We start from the raw sequence: 16968 nt of genomic DNA, 5'->3' as shown, positions 1-16968 counted from the left end.
GCTACTGTCGCAGCTGAACAGGAAAAGCCTCATAGTCATAGACTGATACAGAGCACGAAGCCCCACCGGGAGTGCTGCAGTAACATAACACTTGCGTTAATATCGGAGCCCGCGCAGCCACGCTCAGCCCCACCGGGCCCGACACGACGTCACCAGGCCCCGATATTATTGGCTATCCGACACCTGAGCCATGCCCAGAGCGGGGATAGCGCCTTGGCGTTACTAAATCGGCGACGCGTGTGTGGCCAGGCCCTAGAGACACTAGACTGCAAGTAGTTAGGCCCAGACAGGCGCTCTGGCTGCGATTCCACGAGCGTCATTGTCTCTCATCCGGTTTGCACCACAGCGTCACTTCCCCAGCCCGGCCTACTTAAACCACGCCGCCGCACCTTCCCCTCTGGCCACAAAAGGTACCACAACCACGCCGCAACCTTCTTTTCACTCTCATCTCAACTTTATCATCCCATCTCACTTCCATCTACCACAACTACATTGAGACAATCTCATACACTGCAATCATGGCCAAGGTATGTGATCCAAGGTTGATGAAACATTGACGTCAAGCCTCCCCACTAACGCGTCTCCAGGTTACTCAACTCTTGTTCGACTGTGACAACACCCTCGTGCTGTCCGAGGAGCTGGCTTTCGAGGCCTGCGCCGACATCGCCAACGAGATCCTCGCCAAGCGTGACATCACCGACCGCTACACTGGCGAGCAGCTCATCCAAGATTTCGTCGGCCAGAACTTCCGCGGCATGATGGTCTCGCTGCAGGGCAAGTACGGCTTCGAAATGCCCAAGGACGAGATTGAGCGTTACGTCAAGGAAGAGGAAAACCAGGTCATCGCCAAGCTGGAGGCCAAGGCTACGCCCTGCATTGGCGCCACCGAGGAACTCGAGAGACTGCAGCGTTCTGGCAAGTACGATATGGCCGTCGTGTCGTCCTCTGCTCTGCGCCGTGTCCGTGCCTCGATCAAGAAGGTCGGCCAAGACAAGTACTTCAAGGCAGACCATGTCTTTAGCGCCGCCACCTCTCTTCCCCAGCCCACCTCCAAGCCAGACCCTGCCATTTACCTCCACGCTCTCGACGTCCTAAATAAGAAAGCCGAGGAATGCGTTGCTATCGAAGACAGTCGCTCCGGTGCTCTCAGTGCCATCCGTGCCGGCATTCCCGTCATTGCCTACGTTGGAAGCTACCACGGTGACGATAAGCGCGGCGAGATGGCAGCCAAGCTGACCGAGCTTGGTGCCCAGGTCGTCATGAAGGACTGGGCCGAATTCGACACGTGCCTGAAACAGATCGAAGGCGAGCCTCTGGAAAAGAGCGAAGCCAACCTTTAGACGCGGACTAGCTCCTTGTCACACCTTCGATTCTACCTTGTCACACCTTCGATTCTACCTTTGATTCCCCCATTGATTTGAATTCTTTTCACGACCGAGCTATGGCAACTGGTCGATTTATTGCCTGATGAGCATTACGAGCTTTTACGAATTGCATGATCATGTACTGTATTTGGCGGGCCAAACGAGCGCAGACAATTATCTGGCGCATGGAGTTTGATTTCCCTTTTTTTTTTTTTTTTTTTTTTTTTCTTCAAGGACATGAAGAAATACTCCACGCTGAGATAGCCTAGAGAAATAGAACGCATCATTACCAGTAGAAAATTTTTTTCTTCAGTGTAAACTCTGTAATGTCGCATAGAATGTGGTCAAAAGTATACAATCTGTGGCTCCACAAAACTCCTCACCGGACCGAGACTAACGCTGCGCCGTCCGACGCCTAGCGGCACACTCTTCTCACCCGCATATTCCCGCATTTTGCCCTACCATGGGGAAATAGCGCATCGACGATGCATTACTCGGTTTTAATTGCCGCGCGAGTTGTTATTAATTTAACAGTGAACTAACATTATTGGTTCTAGTATTAGTTTTCTAGTGGGGTAAGGCGTGCTGTCGCTCTATCATGCGATTTGTTCTTGGTCTGGTTGCTTAGTACTTGTGGTGTGTGCAGCTCGCTCGGGAGAACGGATCAAATGATACATAGTGTCGGAGTAGTAGTACGACAGTAAAAATGCTACCCCATTTTTTTTTTTTTTTTAAATTTGCCATCAGTTGGGTGAGTGTTGTATTGGGGCATTTGATTTAGGGTTTGTATGTATGTGTTGTTGCGAATCATGCTGGGCTGATTATTCATGGAATGCATGTTCAGGTCACAAGGGTTTTCAGCTGAATAGTACTAGCATAGACGAGTAATCATACATAACTGCCCCACTGCATTTTACATAAGCTCCTCTTATTCTTTGCCACCACCCAATAATTACCAACTATCCCTTTGTTTGTTTTCGTTATACTCGTCTCTGTTGAATCCGCGATTCGTCTGATAAATGCATAAATCGGAAGTTCCGCCATGGCTGAATGGTGTAGCGGTTATCACGCATCGTTCACATGAAGTGAGCTTCTTTGATCTCGAGTTTGAGGTCATAGTCCCGATGAGGTCCTGGGTTCGATTCCCAGTTTAGTCATTTTTTTTGCACTTCGTGTCGATCGATGGTCATAATGATCTTGATTGATAGTTTCCTTTTTCTTTTTCGAGTAGTTTTAGTTCTTGGTGAAATGTATACGTACTGTAAAAGTTGGAAATGCTGATGGTGGGGTGGGCGTGATAAGATAAGCACTGGTCCCTGGGCCCCGCTTGAATAATGACATCAACGCGATCGACCCTTTTTGTTTTCCTTTTCTCACCTCTTTCACTTGACAGCGGTTCACATCTTTTCAGTGCCAACATGTCACAGTCCAATCCCCCGACGGCAAGGGCGTCCAAGATTATCGAGACAGGGCCATTGGTGTGTCTCCCTTTTCGCTCGTATAGTGTGGTGGTGGGATACTGAACAGAAATATACAAGAACCCTAACGAAGCCCGATGGATCAAACTCGGTAAAATCACCTACACAGACCCCCTCGGAGTGCAGCGCACATGGGAGACGGCCGAGCGAACGGTACATTTCCTTTCCCTTTTATTTTATTTTATGTCACTTGAGTTGATGTGATTTTGTTTTTAGACACGCCCCAAAAACAGCCCGATTGACGGGGTCGGCATCGTCGCGATTCTCAACCAGCCAACGGGCCCCGAGATTCTTCTACAGAAACAATACCGTCCACCAATCGACAAAGTCTCCATCGAAGTGCCCGCGGGCCTCATTGACGAGGGGGAGACACCAGAACAATGCGCCGTGCGCGAACTCAAGGAAGAGACTGGCTATGTGGGCGTGGCCGAGCAGACAAGTACGGTCATGTACAACGACCCCGGGTTTTGCAACACAAATCTTAACATGGTGCACGTGCGAGTCGACATGAGTCTACCGGCAAACAAAAATCCAAAGCCGGAACTGGAAGATAATGAGTTTATTGAATGCTTTACTGTGCCCCTTTCGAATCTTTTGGGCGAGACAAAAAAGCTGGAAAGCCAGGGATATGCGATTGATGCGCGTGTTGGGACGTTGGCTGAGGGGATTGAGCTGGCGCGGACTCTGAAACTGCAGTTTTAAGAATGTTTATTCAAACATGGATAGAGTCTTTGTTTCTTTAAGTTAATACTAGACAAACAGCGGATACCTACGTCATCTGCGGATAGCTCCCGATCTGAACCATAAACACCTCCAGAGCTTCCTTTTATCCCCCCTCTCTCTATTTGTCAAGCACATCGACTCGATGATCCCACGATCAAGACTCGCTCTGCGAAATCTCTCTGTTCTACAAAAAACAGCCGCAAAAAGAAAAATGTCAACATTCACCATCCCCATCCACGACATCAAGAATAATGCAGCGTCAACAACAACAACCATCCCCGTAAACTTCGCTTCTTCTAGCGATCTCATATCGCGCGACCAGCTCTTATCCTTCCCCGCTTTTAAAACCTGGCTCTCCACGCTACAGCGCTCGCTGGCTCGACAGCGCCACCCAACGCACGAGTTTCACGGGGAACCTTACGCGCTACGCAAGATTGATATCCAGGCCGTCGACCGATGGGGTGGCCGAATCGGTTTTGTCAAGTTTGTGGCAGACGTGTCGAATGATTCTGGGGAGAGTTTCCCGGGAAGTGTTTTCTTGCGAGGGGGAAGTGTAGGCATGTTGGTGAGTAGTACAAAAATTCCAAAAAAAAAAAGGTAAAAGCTAATACTAGTATGGCCAGCTCATCCTGCAACCCGATGACATACAACCAAACTCAGAAAAGGACAAACGCGCCATCATGACAATCCAGCCTCGCATTCCTGCCGGCTCACTCGAGTTCCCTGAGATTCCGGCAGGCATGCTCGACGACAGTGGTACGTTTGCTGGCCGCGCGGCAGTGGAGATATACGAAGAGACGGGGTTGTCGATACCGCAGAACGAGCTTGTCGATATGACATCGCTGGCGCTCGCGTCGCTGCAGAGCAACAAGCCCGAAAAAGAAATAGAAGAAGAAGAAAAATTGCAGAAAGGAGTGTATCCATCGCCTGGCGGCAGTGACGAGTTTATTCCTCTCTTTTTGTATCAGAAACGAATGCCGCGACAGGATATCGATGCTTTGCAGGGCCGGTTGACCGGGAACAGAGACGAGCGCGAGAAAATCACGCTCAAACTTGTGCCGTTGGAGGACTTGTGGAAGCAGGGATTGAGGGATGGCAAGACGCTTGCTGCGTGGGCGTTGTACCAGGGTCTCAAGCAGGAGGGAAAGATTTAGCTTACTGTTATTTTTTTTTTTGGGATAGAAAATAAAGAATTTTTGTGCAGACAGATCATATCAATTGATAGCCAGTTTTTTAAAAAGAAACTAATATATACAGCAGAGGTATTTATATGTACAATTTATACAAAACCTCACGTCCGCCTATAAACGCCTAACCCCCACGACGCCCTGAGCACAAACAAACCCCAGGCCATCCCGATGCTGTCCCAGACAACATTCAATTTGCTCCCTTTCACCTCGCGCCACCCTACGGGGACTTCGGCAACGGGAATCCGCGCGAATTCGGCCAACATCAGCATTTCAACGTCGAAGATCCAGCCTTCAGAGTGCATGTATGGAATAATGTCTGGCAGAGACGCGCGTGAAAACAGTTTGAAGCCGCACTGGGTATCTTTAATCTTGGCTGTTGCGTGGGGAGTCAGGAGCCAGAGGATGAGATGGAAAGAGTGCATGAGAAAGTTGCGGAGTTTGGAGCGCTAATAGCCGTTAGTTATGGAACAAAAAGAGAGAAAAAAAGAGCATACCTTCACTACAGCCTCGCTACCGACCATGTGAGCTCTCGAGCCGACTGCGACTGCTCGCCCGCTGGCATCCTGGGCCTGTTCGCAAGCTTCGACGAGCTTCCCAAGATCGGCGAATTTGCTTGCGCCGTCCGCATCGGCAAAAACCACATATTGACCTCTAGCATGACGCATGCCATGTGTGACAGCGCCTCCTTTGCCTCGATTCTCTGTCAACGTGATAACCCGGACGCTGTCCGAGGGAACACCGTGGTTTTGTGCAAAGGTAAAAGCGACCTGCTCGGTCTTGTCGATGGAGCCGTCAGAAACAATCAAGACCTCCCAGCCCTTGGATGAATCGCTAGTAGTAGCAACAGCATGACCATTGCTCTGTCCGCCGTTTGCCTTTCGTTGACGAGTGGTTTTGCCCTTTTTCCCCTGTCCACCATTTGTTGCTGAAGTTCCGTAGGCTTCTTCGAGATAGTCTACTGTTTCCTCGAGCATGCCAACCAGACGCTCCTCTTCGTTGTACGCTGGGACGACTACAGACATGAAAACTTCTGGTTTTTCGATTAGCAGGTCGCGCTTGTTTGGTGTTTGCTTTCGGGCACGCTCCCAGCTATCCTGCCAGCAAGGTAGTTGTCGGGGCTTGGTGATTTGGCCATCTTCTGCCAGTGTCCGGTATTTCATCTCCTCGGCAAAGGATGATCGGGGTTTGAATGCGACGGCAAAGAGAAATAGGTATAGCTTGAGAACGTGGGCCAGTCAGTCGTTTGTTCGCTCAATATCTGGGGGAACAGCACTCACAAGAACAACAACCCCGATCAAAGTCGACGCGAGAGAAGCAAAGAAAATAGACGGAGAGACCGTGCCCAGCAGCTCAAGGCACGTCGTGCAGACCTGTCCAACATATTCCGACATGGTCTCTTCGATTGTCCTATCGACAAACGTTCAACTCCCAAGCTTGGTGTGTCTCCCGCGGAGAGAGAGGCTCAGGGAGGCGGAGACTGCAATTGGCGCCGCTCCATGCAATCGCAATGCTGTATTGCAGGATTTAAAGTAGTCGGGTACAGGCGAAACCAGCGATTAACAACCAGGAACAATCATGTCTGGTGGTGTGAAGAGGAGAGAAGTCGACGACATGCATTCTATTTCTGCCACTTGGCCCGATGTTAAGATGCGCCGCGCTGATTGGCCCGCGGAGCTAGCTGACTGCAAGTCTGCAACCTTGACCAGTGACCACCTCCATATATAGTATACGTAGTCTATGATCAGTTTTCCTGAAGATTCAAGAATGTCAACTCCCATTATAGCAAGTTTATCGGCTGATATAGTTTGATCTTTAGAAGTAAATAGCCGGTTCTGCTAACAACAATGTCTCTTCATTGTATGATTGTAAAGCTAAAACCCGCCTTTCCTGTTCGGGCTAGCGCTATCCGACGGCTAGCGGCCTTGCTGCCTGAGGCACAAATAGATCTGCCTGGGTGCCTGAGGCCGGATAGACACACGGCGCCAGTGCGACACCGCTAACCAGCGTCCTTCCTCCTTCCGTACATAGTCGTAGACAAAAGCATGGCCGCCGCGGGGCAAGCCTCAACTCTAGGCGCTGCAGAGCCTCACGCGCTCCTAGACCAAGCAAAAAACGTTAGTTCTTCTCTCTGCATGCGTAATACTATCTGTTTCCTCTATACATGACCTGACCCACTCCCCCAGTTGATTTCGCAGTTGTACAATCCATCAGGAGCTGCGCCAGAACACTTGAAACTGGTTCAAGAGCGCCTGCAAGAACTCCAGCGACTGCCGCAAGGATGGCAGCTGGCTCAGGGCCTGCTGGACGACCCTGATTCCAACACCAGGTTCTTTGGAGCCCTCACTTTTACCGTGAAAATCAACCAGAGCTGGTGCGTGGTGTAGAAATGTGTATACAATTGCATTCGGTGCTAATTTCCCAGGAAACAGGGTGGATCTCTCAGATGAGTCCGTGGCGCAACTCAAGGAGCATCTTGTCAGGCGTTTTGTTGCCCTCGTTGACGCTCAGGAGAAGTACCATGTGATTCGGAAGCTTGCAGCTGCCATGGTGGCTCTCTTATTCAGAGATGAATCTTGGACGCATCCAATCCAAGATCTTGGAGCGGCTTTCAGGAATGGTGCAATCAGTCAACAATCTCACACCGACTTTGAGAATACTACTCTACCGTCCCTAAACGAGGCCCAGATCACCGGCCTGCTTTGCTTCTCTACCACGGCAGCCGAGGAAGCAACCAAAGCCAGTAACCTCGTTTGTAGTCGGTTAGTCGTTTTGTTTCCACCCCAGTATTTATTCCTCTGTCTTACTAAAAGGGTTTAGTGGTGATCACCCTGTCGCAGAGAGTCTTCAGGATGGGTTGTGTCTTTGCAACTATGTTTTGAGAGTGTTGCTACAGCAAATATCCGCCGGGACCGATATAGCCGACGCGAATGCAGGCCATGACGCCCTGCAGTCATGCCGGGTGAGTCATTGAATTTAACCCACCCCCATGATTAGATACTTTACTGACTAGCATAGGCATGGCTGAATGTGCGATCTTCGATTCATTTCTCCAATCTACCTAAACAGCAGCATTTAAGCAGTACCACCGATCTCCTAGTCCAGTGTATAAGCGTGAAGAAGCTTTCTAAAACTGCGACGGAGAGTGTCGCCGAGATGCTGAGAACCGAGAATCGCCTTCTAACAGATGCCCATCATGAATATATATTGGGATACCTAAAGAGTGAAGCCGCTTCTGAACTAGTACAACGTTTGAAGGAAGGAGATTACGATGATGACCCCATGGCATTCTGGGACCTTCTCGATTCATACACCGCTCCAAGAAACGTAAAGTTGATTAGCGGAGCTCTTGGCCCCAGTCATGCCCAGGTTCTCTCGTACTTGGATGTGCTCTTTCATGGTCCTGGCTATCCCGGGGTTGACGATAAACTCTCTTCTGATCTCCTAGACTGGTGGACTGCGGCGGCCGACGACTTGCAAGATGGCGTGGACGAAGGCCTCCAGGAGGCTCGCCAAAATCTTGCAAATGCGGTACTCAATGTATACAACCGGCTGAAGTGGCCTTCGCCGGACGAGTCGGCCGATTGGGATGCGGATGATCGAAGCGAGTTCCACATCTTCAGACGGGACACCCAGGATTTCCTTCTATCCGCATTTCCAACCTTGGGAATTGAACTTATTGATTTGTTTCGACAAAAGGCTGTAACGGCGCTGAACGCAAATGATTGGACTGATTTGGAGACCGCCTGCTTTTGCCTTGCACAGCTTTCTGAAACAGTTGATGGGGACGAAGAAGCAGTAACACATTTGGATGCTATATTCAGCTCCGAAAAGTTTGCCGTGGTTTGTTTGAACAGCGACCAGTTGCCAAATAAGACACGGCAAACCCTGGTGGATATGCTGGGGAAATATCAAATGTTCTTTGAACAAAACACAAACCTTTTACCTCACGTTTTGACATTTTTATTTTCTGCACTGAATATTAGTTCGTGCACTAACACGGCATCACGATCGATTGGATTTCTCAGCAAATCATGCCGCAAGGCCCTGGTCACAGAAATCCCGGTATTTTTGAAAATATTCACCGAGTTCCAACAAAGCTCGGCAGCGACCACACAGAGCTTGGAACGCGTTGTGGAAGGTATCGCCGCCGTTGTTCAGGCTCTTCCATCCGAAGAAGCAAAAGCACCCTACCTTGATGAATTGCTCAAACCATTTTTTGTTCAAACTGCATCTGCACGTGATGATGCTCAAAGAGGAGACATTGAATCTGCTCATACCCGAGGCCATTTGGCTCTTCGATGTATTGCTGGTATAGGACGGGGGCTACGAACTGACCAAGATGGCATCATTGACCTTGAAAGTGAGGAGACAGCATCCGATGATAATACCTTCTGGGAGGCCCATGACATACAGGCACAGTTGTGTCAATGCTTAATGGTATATCTCGACGGCTTTCCATTGGACCATACAATCGTTGAAGGCGTATGTGAAGTTCTCAAAGCAGGTTTCACCGAAGCGACTGGACCATTCGTGCTTAAACCGACCAACATTGCTCTTTATCTGACCAGCATCCCTCTGGGGACTGCCGGGGCCGCAGATATCACAATGAGCACAGCGTCATCTTTTTTGGCTTCGTATCAAGTCACACCCATGAAGATCCAAGAGGAGGCTGCCGTTTTATTCGTGCACGTATACTGGGCCTTTTCACTCATGATGCAGAACGCAGAACACAATGACCCCGAAGTGTCGAACAGCAGCATCGCATTCTTGGCCAGGTCGTTGCCGAAATACCACCAAGTGCTCTTTGCATTAACGTCAGCACCACCTCCGCCTGCATCACATATTGCCGCGGCGCTTAATGGGAACAGCCAGACGGCGCCCGTTCTACAAACGATTCTTAACTTTGTGACGAATACACTCGGCAGCCAAGAACCACTTCCATTGCGCTCCGCAGCTCAGTTCTGGTCTGGCGTTCTCAATCTACCGAGCAGTACCGATCCCCTTACGAACGTATCACGGGCCATCCACGAGTATTTGCCAAGTCTCTGCCATGTTCTAGTGACACAACTTAGTGGACGGTGCGCCCGATCTGATATAGTTCATCTAGCCGAGGTGCTGAAGAAAATAGTATTCAACTTCCAGGGCCAGGCGCGGCCGCACCTGACAGCATCCCTGGCGTCAGTTGGCAGGCCCAATGACCAGTCCTTGCCGGCTGAAACGCTGGCAAAGGAAAATGAAAGATTCTTGGCCATGCTGGTTGCAGCCAGAGGAGGAACATCCACCACGCAGGAGATTGTTCGGTCGTATTGGGTAAAGTGCCGTGGCGCTGGGTTCGCCTATACTTGATCATTCAGACTGGTAGGAGTTTGGGCAGTTTGGGTTATTCTAGATATCCATCATTAGGCAGGCAGGGTTTATTGCATTCAGCGAGGGTGTGCATCTGTATACATTTCTGTTTTTTACTTCTCCATGTCGAGAAAAAGGGATGGCAAGCTAGGAAAGAAATCGAATAACCCATATAACCCATATTGTATTGTATTCATTCGCGTATGCATGGACGAGCTAATGTACGCTAATGACCGAGATTTAACGAGATATTGAAATCGATCGCTATGGCCATGCTCCTGACAAAAGTACAAATCCCTAAGTAACCTTTTGAACGCCGGGTAAAAAAAAATAAATAAGAAAAGAACAAGAATCGCCTCAAACCGTTCAAAATCAGCCAAAAAAAAAAAAAGACGGTAATAAGAGACTCTCTCTACCAGCCGCGGTGGGCCAACTTGTCCTCGTTGGGCATTTGAGACACATTGATGCCCACCATAGCCTCACCCAGACCCGAGCTCACCTCTGCAAGAACACTGGCATCCTGGTAGTGAGTAACAGCAGCGACAATAGCCTTGGCGCGTTTGGCGGCATCGCCAGACTTGAAAATACCAGATCCAACAAAGACACCGTCGCAGCCAAGCTGCATCATGAGCGCAGCATCCGCGGGCGTCGCGACACCACCAGCCGCGAAATTGACAACGGGCAGCCGACCCAATTGCGCAGTCTCGAGCAGGAGTTCATAGGGGACCTCGAGCTCACGCGCATAGCTACGCAGCTCGATTTCGGCATCGTCGGCAGAGGACGACGCGCGGGCCAGGATTCCCTGAGCGCGTGCGATCTGCTCGTTGACGGTGCGAATGTGTCGCACGGCCTCGACGACATCACCAGTGCCAGCTTCGCCCTTGGTGCGGATCATGGCGGCGCCTTCGGAAATGCGACGCAGACCCTCGCCGAGATCGCGGCAGCCGCATACAAAGGGAACCTTGTACGGGTGCTTCTTGACGTGGTATTTGTTGTCGGCCGGGGTGAGGACTTCGGACTCGTCGATAAAGTCGACTCCGATGGACTCGAGGATCTAGAATGACAGAAAGTTAGCGGTTAGATGGGGACGGGTTTTTTGTATCGGAATTAGATGGAGCTCACCTGGCACTCGACAAAGTGACCAATACGGGCCTTGGCCATGACAGGGATGGTGACAGCTTCCATGATTTCCTTGATCATTGTTGGGTCCGACATACGAGCCACGCCACCTTGCACCCTGATATCAGCTGGGACGCGCTCGAGGGCCATGACGGCCGAAGCACCGGCTTCTTCGGCGATACGGGCCTGGAGAGAAAAGGGCAATTGGTTAGTGACAAGTCGAATTGGGTTGAATAAAAGGCCATTTACTTGCTCGGCGTTCACGACATCCATAATAACACCGCCCTTGAGCATTTGGGCCAGCGAGACCTTGGTCTTAAAGTCCACCGAGCCCTTGGTGGCGGCGGCGACGCCGTTGGTGTTTTGGCTAGACATCTTGTTTCTGGGTATGTGTGGAGATAATTTCTTCAAAGACAATTAAAATGCAAGAACGGCAAGGTAGAAAATTACGTGATTGAAAAGATTAGAGAAGGATGGAGAAGAGAATAGGTGAATTTAAAGGAAGATTCCCCGGGGTTGAGGGTAAAATGAGTCACTGGTTCCTCCACGCGCGTGTAGCGGGCCTTTTTTTTTCCTCCGTCCTTCCTCCCCTTTGACCAAACTACATGTGTAATACCCATCAATCAATCAAATAGCCTTTCCCGGGGCCCAGCAAACCAGCTCCTCTTGTCGAATTGATGAATCCATAACGAGAGGCAAGACTCGAAAGGACCCCGCGGTGGATCTCTTTTTTTTTTAGCGCCGAGAACCGTTTCCGCGGGAAAGAAGTCTGAGCGTCCTTTTGGCAGGTCGCCGACAACGGGGCCATCTTAAATTTGCAGATCTACTAGTACATGGTTCGTGCTGGTTTATTTTTCTTGCTGTTAATGTTCTTTGTCCTGCTTGTAGTGTGTACAGTGGTAAGTTATGTCAACTGGTATGCCACTGCAGCGCTGGAATCTAGATGTTTCCAGGGCCGCCACAGTGTAGATTTGCTCGTTTGGTTGAAGAACACGGTCAAGGAATGTGGCCAATAACAAAGCTAGCAGGGTTCAAACTCCTAACACATAGGCTTTATTATCATTAGTAATTATGGCTGTTTTCCTTCAATAATAAGGAATTATAGCTCCGAGTCGTGAAGCACGTCGAAGGTTTAAGCACGCCCTAAAGAAGGCTAAGGGACACTATTCCCGTTATGGCGTAGTATGTGATTTGTCATCGGAGAGAGATGCGATTGGTCCGTGTGTAAGAGTGGGGCCCATTGCTGTTGGTGCCTGATTCCCGGGGCAGAAAACCCCGGCATAATGACGTCACTTGCTTACTGCAGGCACGCTTTACTCTCCAAGCTTCACTTCTACTCCAGCTCATTTAACTTCATGCAATTGCTCAATTGATTGAACAAAAAATGGCAACTCTCCTCCTATCCTACCGCCCACTGTTCCGAACTGCCGCCCTCGGAGCCGGCCTCGGCCTCTCGCTTCTCCATCCCTCGTCGCCCTTGCGTTCGTCGCCAATGCAATGCGAGTACAACGCGCCTTACTACAACCGCCACGCATCTCCCGAAACAGGGTGGTCGTTGGACCCTAACAGCCCAGTCGTCCAGAAGCAAGGACGAACATCCTCGGCAGCAGCAGGAGACCGTTTGCTGAGCGCGTGGGCAGTGCGACAGATTAGTCTGGGGAGTGTCTTGGGACTGGCGACCGGGTTGGGGCTGAGGGTGTTTTCGAAGGCTTTGGTGTTTTTCTTGGGTGTTGGGATTGTACTTGTTGAGGTATGATTTTCCTCCCCTCTCTCTTTCATTCTATCCCTCCCTAGGGACATGCTGATTTCAATTAACTTCAATTAGTGGGCCGCGTCCAAAGGATATAATATCATCCCTGTCAACTTCCTACAAAAACACGTCAAAATCAACCTTCGCGAGGCCGCCAGGAAAAACTTCCCCCTCAAAGTGAGCTTCGGGACAACCATGGCCATGGCCGCCTTTGCCAATTTCTCCGATTACAGTTAGCCAAGTTTTGATTGTTCAAACATCCAGTCTAAAAAGTATTGGTCTATATTTGAATATCAATGTATCAACTGTGTAAATATATCGAAAGTAGGATACATGGGTATTAAAATATTGTCTTTTATTAACTCAACACCAACTCTTCCAGCACCCCCTCCATATCCTCTCGAGACAACGGCACCCCGAGCGTCTCTGCACCAGTCGCATCCATGCGAGAGGTAACCATTTGATGGTCATGGAATTCCTTCAGCAGAGTCCGGAACATCATTTCAGACGAGGCGATAAATTCCTCCGAAGCCTTCTGGTACAGGGCCCTGAATTCAATGCCAACTTCCTCATTCCGGCCTGCTTTTCGACTGTCCCCTTTATTTTCTTCGTCATCACTAGCCCCACCGTTGCCATCGCCCAGCTCAAGCGTCAGCAGCTCTGTCAAGAGTAATCGATACAGGTTGCGGGCATTCTCGGGCAAACTTTTCAGCACAAAAGTGACGCCTTCTCTGCCACCAACTCGTCGGCCCTTCTTGCCAAGGAGGGTGTGCACCTCATCGACGACGTTAAGTTCCGAGTCGTACGATGCAAAAGTAGTGCAATCATGGAACACGAATCTAAATTGGTCCCGCAGACTGACATCCCACATGGTCGAAAAATTGGGGGTATCGATCGTTGCTAGAACATTGATATTGGGAATGGCGGCCAGGCGAGCTAGATGCGCCTGATGAATTGTTCGCCGCAGAGGCGGCGCGTCAATCGAGTTGATTAGCACAGTCACGGGCGTCTCGCGCGATTGTAGAGCCGAATGAAGAAACTCGAGAACTTCACTTGGCATCGTGCCCAACTTTGCCGGAACTTCCTCACCACATACAGAGGTGAGTATAGTGTTGAGAATAGAACGGGCAGTTATATTCGGGGTATGCCCGTTGACTATAATAATTGGCTGGGATATGGATCGTTTATACAGCCAGTCAGCAAATTGCTGCACTAACCGTCGCTTCGACCCGTATCCGTAGAGACAGATGTTGAGATTCTCACGGAACTCAAAATTCCATTGAGGAAAAGAACGTTGATGTATTGCCAGTAGCAAGTCCTTCTCTTCAGAAAATGGATCTTGATATCGACCAAGCAACTCAAAATATTCCTCGTGAGTTAATAACGAGACCTTGTTCAGTGTATTATTGGATGTTTTTGGCGGCCCCGAACGGTTCTGGAAGAAGTATCTCTCGTGTGGCGGAATCTCTCCTTCTGGAGTTGGTGATCTTTTGTTCTTTGCACCCTTTGGTCGACCGGCTCGACGTTTGGGTTGTGACTCTGTATTTGTTGTAGTCTTCTCGCCATCTTTCTCCGTCGTTTCCAGCACATTTGGGTCTTCTGCTCCGTTGGTAGCTTCTTCGTCGTCCAAGATCTCCTCGGCTAGTCTGTCGGCACCATCCCAAACATCATCTTCATCCTGCTCTAATAGTAGCTTGGCACTCTTTCTCTTGGCAGACCGGTCGGCGTTTTTGGCTCTGGACGGCGTGTTCTTCTTCGGGGTCACGAATAGCGATGTCGCTTTGGACTTGTGTGTCGGCGTCTTCAATCCGGTCGGATTCGGCGTCGCAACTTTCCTCGGGGTTGCTCGAGCGCGCTTCGAAGGTGTGGTGGCAACGGCATCCCCGTTGTCGATTATGTTGTTGTTATTTGACACTTGCAGTCCAGGCCCTGTCCTCTGTCTCTTTGGAGTCGATACTGTCGGCCAGTCGTCGCCTTCGTCATCGTCGTTGTTCGAAGAAAGATCTGCTGCTTTGCGCTTCATAGTTTATTTAGTGTGAGAGGCAGACTTCGACAAATATTTTGAAGCGGGAAGACAAGAAAGGGAGATACGGCGCGTACCATGGCTGCATAAGCTCAATAATGCCGTAGAATAATTGAATTCCAATTGAAGAGCTCGTTTGGGTGGAGCTTGGAAGAAGGGACGAAGCACGCTGCAAGGGAGCTGCGATCGGTCTAGCCGCTTTGGTCAAGAAAACACCTTTCCTGTTTGGGGCTAGCGGGTTTTGTATAAGAGGGAAGAGAACGCTTCTTCATTCAAAATTGAATATCGATATGTTACTACACGTGCAAATTTCCTTATTTGCAGAGTACGGTGTTTTTCTCAATATATATATATATATAATCGCTGGGGGGCCGCTTCTTAATTCAAATTGAATACCAATATGTTACTTCACGTGCAAATTTCCTTATTTGCTAAGTACGGTTGTTTTTTTCTGTTTTTTTCTTTTCTTTTCTTAAGTTCAGTCTACTACTACTTAAAGAAACTTTGCAAATGATGATAAAATGAGCCATGAATAATGACATCACCACAAAAATCAACAATATAAACCCCAGGAACCCCGAAAATAGTCTTGGAAATTACTGGAGCTTTGGCCAGCAATTATTTAATAAACCATGCGATTCGTAGCCATCTATGGCCACTTTTGCTATGTCTGTCTATCCTATTTATGTGAGACAGAAGACGCGAACCTCAACGGGATCCAGATCAAGGATGACTGGAAAAATTACTCGGAGGACAATCCAACCCTTCTCTCTTGTAAAGACTCTGACCTGGAGAACAAATATCAGCCTGGAAGTGCCTTTGACAGTCTCACACGCTTAAGTTAGGTTTAACCTGATTTATAATTACCTAAAGACCGTTCCTTAGAACTAACCATTCGCACTAGTCTTCTGGGATCCGCTCAAAAAGGAATTTCACATTTCCGGAATCTTCAAACGCTTGTTGGAAATGGTCGGGGAGGTGTCAAGTGTCCCTTGGAATACGAACTTAGCTGTGGTTGCTGGTCAACATGATAATAATATTAATCACGAAGTGAATATCATCACAGCCAAAAATCCCAAACAATACGAATGGCTTTATTCTGACCTCATTGATAACACTGAGAAAGAAGGAGTCCCTTATGGGTTTCCTGTGCATTTCAGTTGTTGGATATTGGTTCGCCGGTTCATTGGGCCTCAGGCGGAGATGAACTTGGAATCCTTCGTTAAAATCCTGTCGAAGAGAGTGAAACAACCGTTGGGTGGCGAGTTTTACCGCTGGATGAACACTGGTAGTCTTTCCCTCTCTATTGTCGCATTTTATATCCATCTAGTAAACGACAAAATTGATATTGAGTGGACTTTTTCAGATTCTACAAAATTCCGACCGCTTCGAACATTAATCAAAAAGAGCATTTGGCGAAAAAGAAACAAAGCCCAGCCTCGAGAAGCCAAATCCAAGCTATGTCGTATCCAAAGACACCGTTTAATACGTCTCCCGGTGGAAATCCAATATATGATATTAGATTTTCTCACCACAGATGAGATTCAAAAACTGCGGCAGTTTCTAGAATGACAAATTCCATATATATACTGGATGTCTCGTATTCGGCCAAGAGGGATGATTTGGGAACTCCAAGAAGATGATGGGTGATATAAAGAAGTGTGTGAGATGGGACTTTTTCTATCCCCGACTCGAAAAATTGTTGCAGAGTGATGAATTGAAGAGTCGAGGTTGCATGGTGAGGATTTTGCGAGATATAAAAGGCGAGTTCTTTCAGAATATGCAAGAGCGAAAGAAAATTTGAATGTTAGTTAAAGAACACATAAGATGAAAATAGTAAAAAAAGTGTTGGTGTAGCTGTTAATAACCGCTAGCTACACCGCCACCATTCCGGATGATGATGTGTGGCGGTGCTAAATACACAGCACACCGCTCAGCCTCTTGTGACTTGGCCAACGCACTACATCACGAGTTT

The 16968-nt window shown here is 48.9% G+C and overlaps 7 protein-coding genes and 1 non-coding gene across 8 annotated transcripts; 5 read left to right on the top strand and 3 right to left on the bottom strand.

Annotated features, from left to right (window-relative positions):
- Nucleotides 1-518: 518 nt before the first annotated feature.
- Nucleotides 519-1340, top strand: TRUGW13939_08261 (uncharacterized protein; the record flags this gene model as incomplete). The annotated part of the gene is made up of 2 exons (XM_035491396.1): nt 519-527; nt 588-1340. The coding sequence occupies 2 exons, from the start codon at nt 519-521 to the stop codon at nt 1338-1340; spliced, it is 762 nt and encodes a 253-aa protein (XP_035347289.1).
- A 1068-nt stretch (nt 1341-2408) lies between these two features.
- TRUGW13939_08260 lies at nt 2409-2521 on the top strand. Its single transcript has one exon. It is a non-coding gene; the product is annotated as a tRNA-Val (tRNA).
- Nucleotides 2522-2782: 261 nt separating this feature from the next.
- Nucleotides 2783-4719, top strand: TRUGW13939_08259 (uncharacterized protein; the record flags this gene model as incomplete). The annotated part of the gene is made up of 5 exons (XM_035491395.1): nt 2783-2842; nt 2903-2995; nt 3059-3537; nt 3605-4130; nt 4189-4719. The coding sequence occupies 5 exons, from the start codon at nt 2783-2785 to the stop codon at nt 4717-4719; spliced, it is 1689 nt and encodes a 562-aa protein (XP_035347288.1).
- A 137-nt stretch (nt 4720-4856) lies between these two features.
- Nucleotides 4857-6146, bottom strand: TRUGW13939_08258 (uncharacterized protein; the record flags this gene model as incomplete). Its single annotated transcript, XM_035491394.1, has 3 exons — nt 4857-5201; nt 5250-5972; nt 6033-6146. The coding sequence occupies 3 exons, from the start codon at nt 6144-6146 to the stop codon at nt 4857-4859; spliced, it is 1182 nt and encodes a 393-aa protein (XP_035347287.1).
- A 651-nt stretch (nt 6147-6797) lies between these two features.
- Nucleotides 6798-10101, top strand: TRUGW13939_08257 (uncharacterized protein; the record flags this gene model as incomplete). Its single annotated transcript, XM_035491393.1, has 5 exons — nt 6798-6869; nt 6939-7126; nt 7185-7510; nt 7566-7714; nt 7771-10101. 5 exons carry the CDS (start codon nt 6798-6800, stop codon nt 10099-10101), a joined length of 3066 nt encoding a protein of 1021 aa, XP_035347286.1.
- Nucleotides 10102-10513: 412 nt separating this feature from the next.
- On the bottom strand, nt 10514-11595 carry TRUGW13939_08256 (uncharacterized protein; the record flags this gene model as incomplete). Its single annotated transcript, XM_035491392.1, has 2 exons — nt 10514-11155; nt 11224-11595. 2 exons carry the CDS (start codon nt 11593-11595, stop codon nt 10514-10516), a joined length of 1014 nt encoding a protein of 337 aa, XP_035347285.1.
- Nucleotides 11596-12604: 1009 nt separating this feature from the next.
- TRUGW13939_08255 (uncharacterized protein) lies at nt 12605-13207 on the top strand (the record flags this gene model as incomplete). Its single annotated transcript, XM_035491391.1, has 2 exons — nt 12605-12970; nt 13046-13207. The coding sequence occupies 2 exons, from the start codon at nt 12605-12607 to the stop codon at nt 13205-13207; spliced, it is 528 nt and encodes a 175-aa protein (XP_035347284.1).
- A 121-nt stretch (nt 13208-13328) lies between these two features.
- On the bottom strand, nt 13329-14993 carry TRUGW13939_08254 (uncharacterized protein; the record flags this gene model as incomplete). The annotated part of the gene is made up of 1 exon (XM_035491390.1): nt 13329-14993. The coding sequence occupies one exon, from the start codon at nt 14991-14993 to the stop codon at nt 13329-13331; it is 1665 nt and encodes a 554-aa protein (XP_035347283.1).
- Between the last annotated feature and the right edge of the window lie 1975 nt (nt 14994-16968).

The sequence above is a fragment of the Talaromyces rugulosus genome, chromosome IV, assembly GCF_013368755.1.
Source record: "Talaromyces rugulosus chromosome IV, complete sequence".
Lineage (NCBI taxonomy): Eukaryota > Fungi > Ascomycota > Eurotiomycetes > Eurotiales > Trichocomaceae > Talaromyces > Talaromyces rugulosus.
The sequence above is the reverse complement of the archived record's forward strand: the minus strand, read 5'-3'. Positions and strand labels throughout refer to the sequence as shown.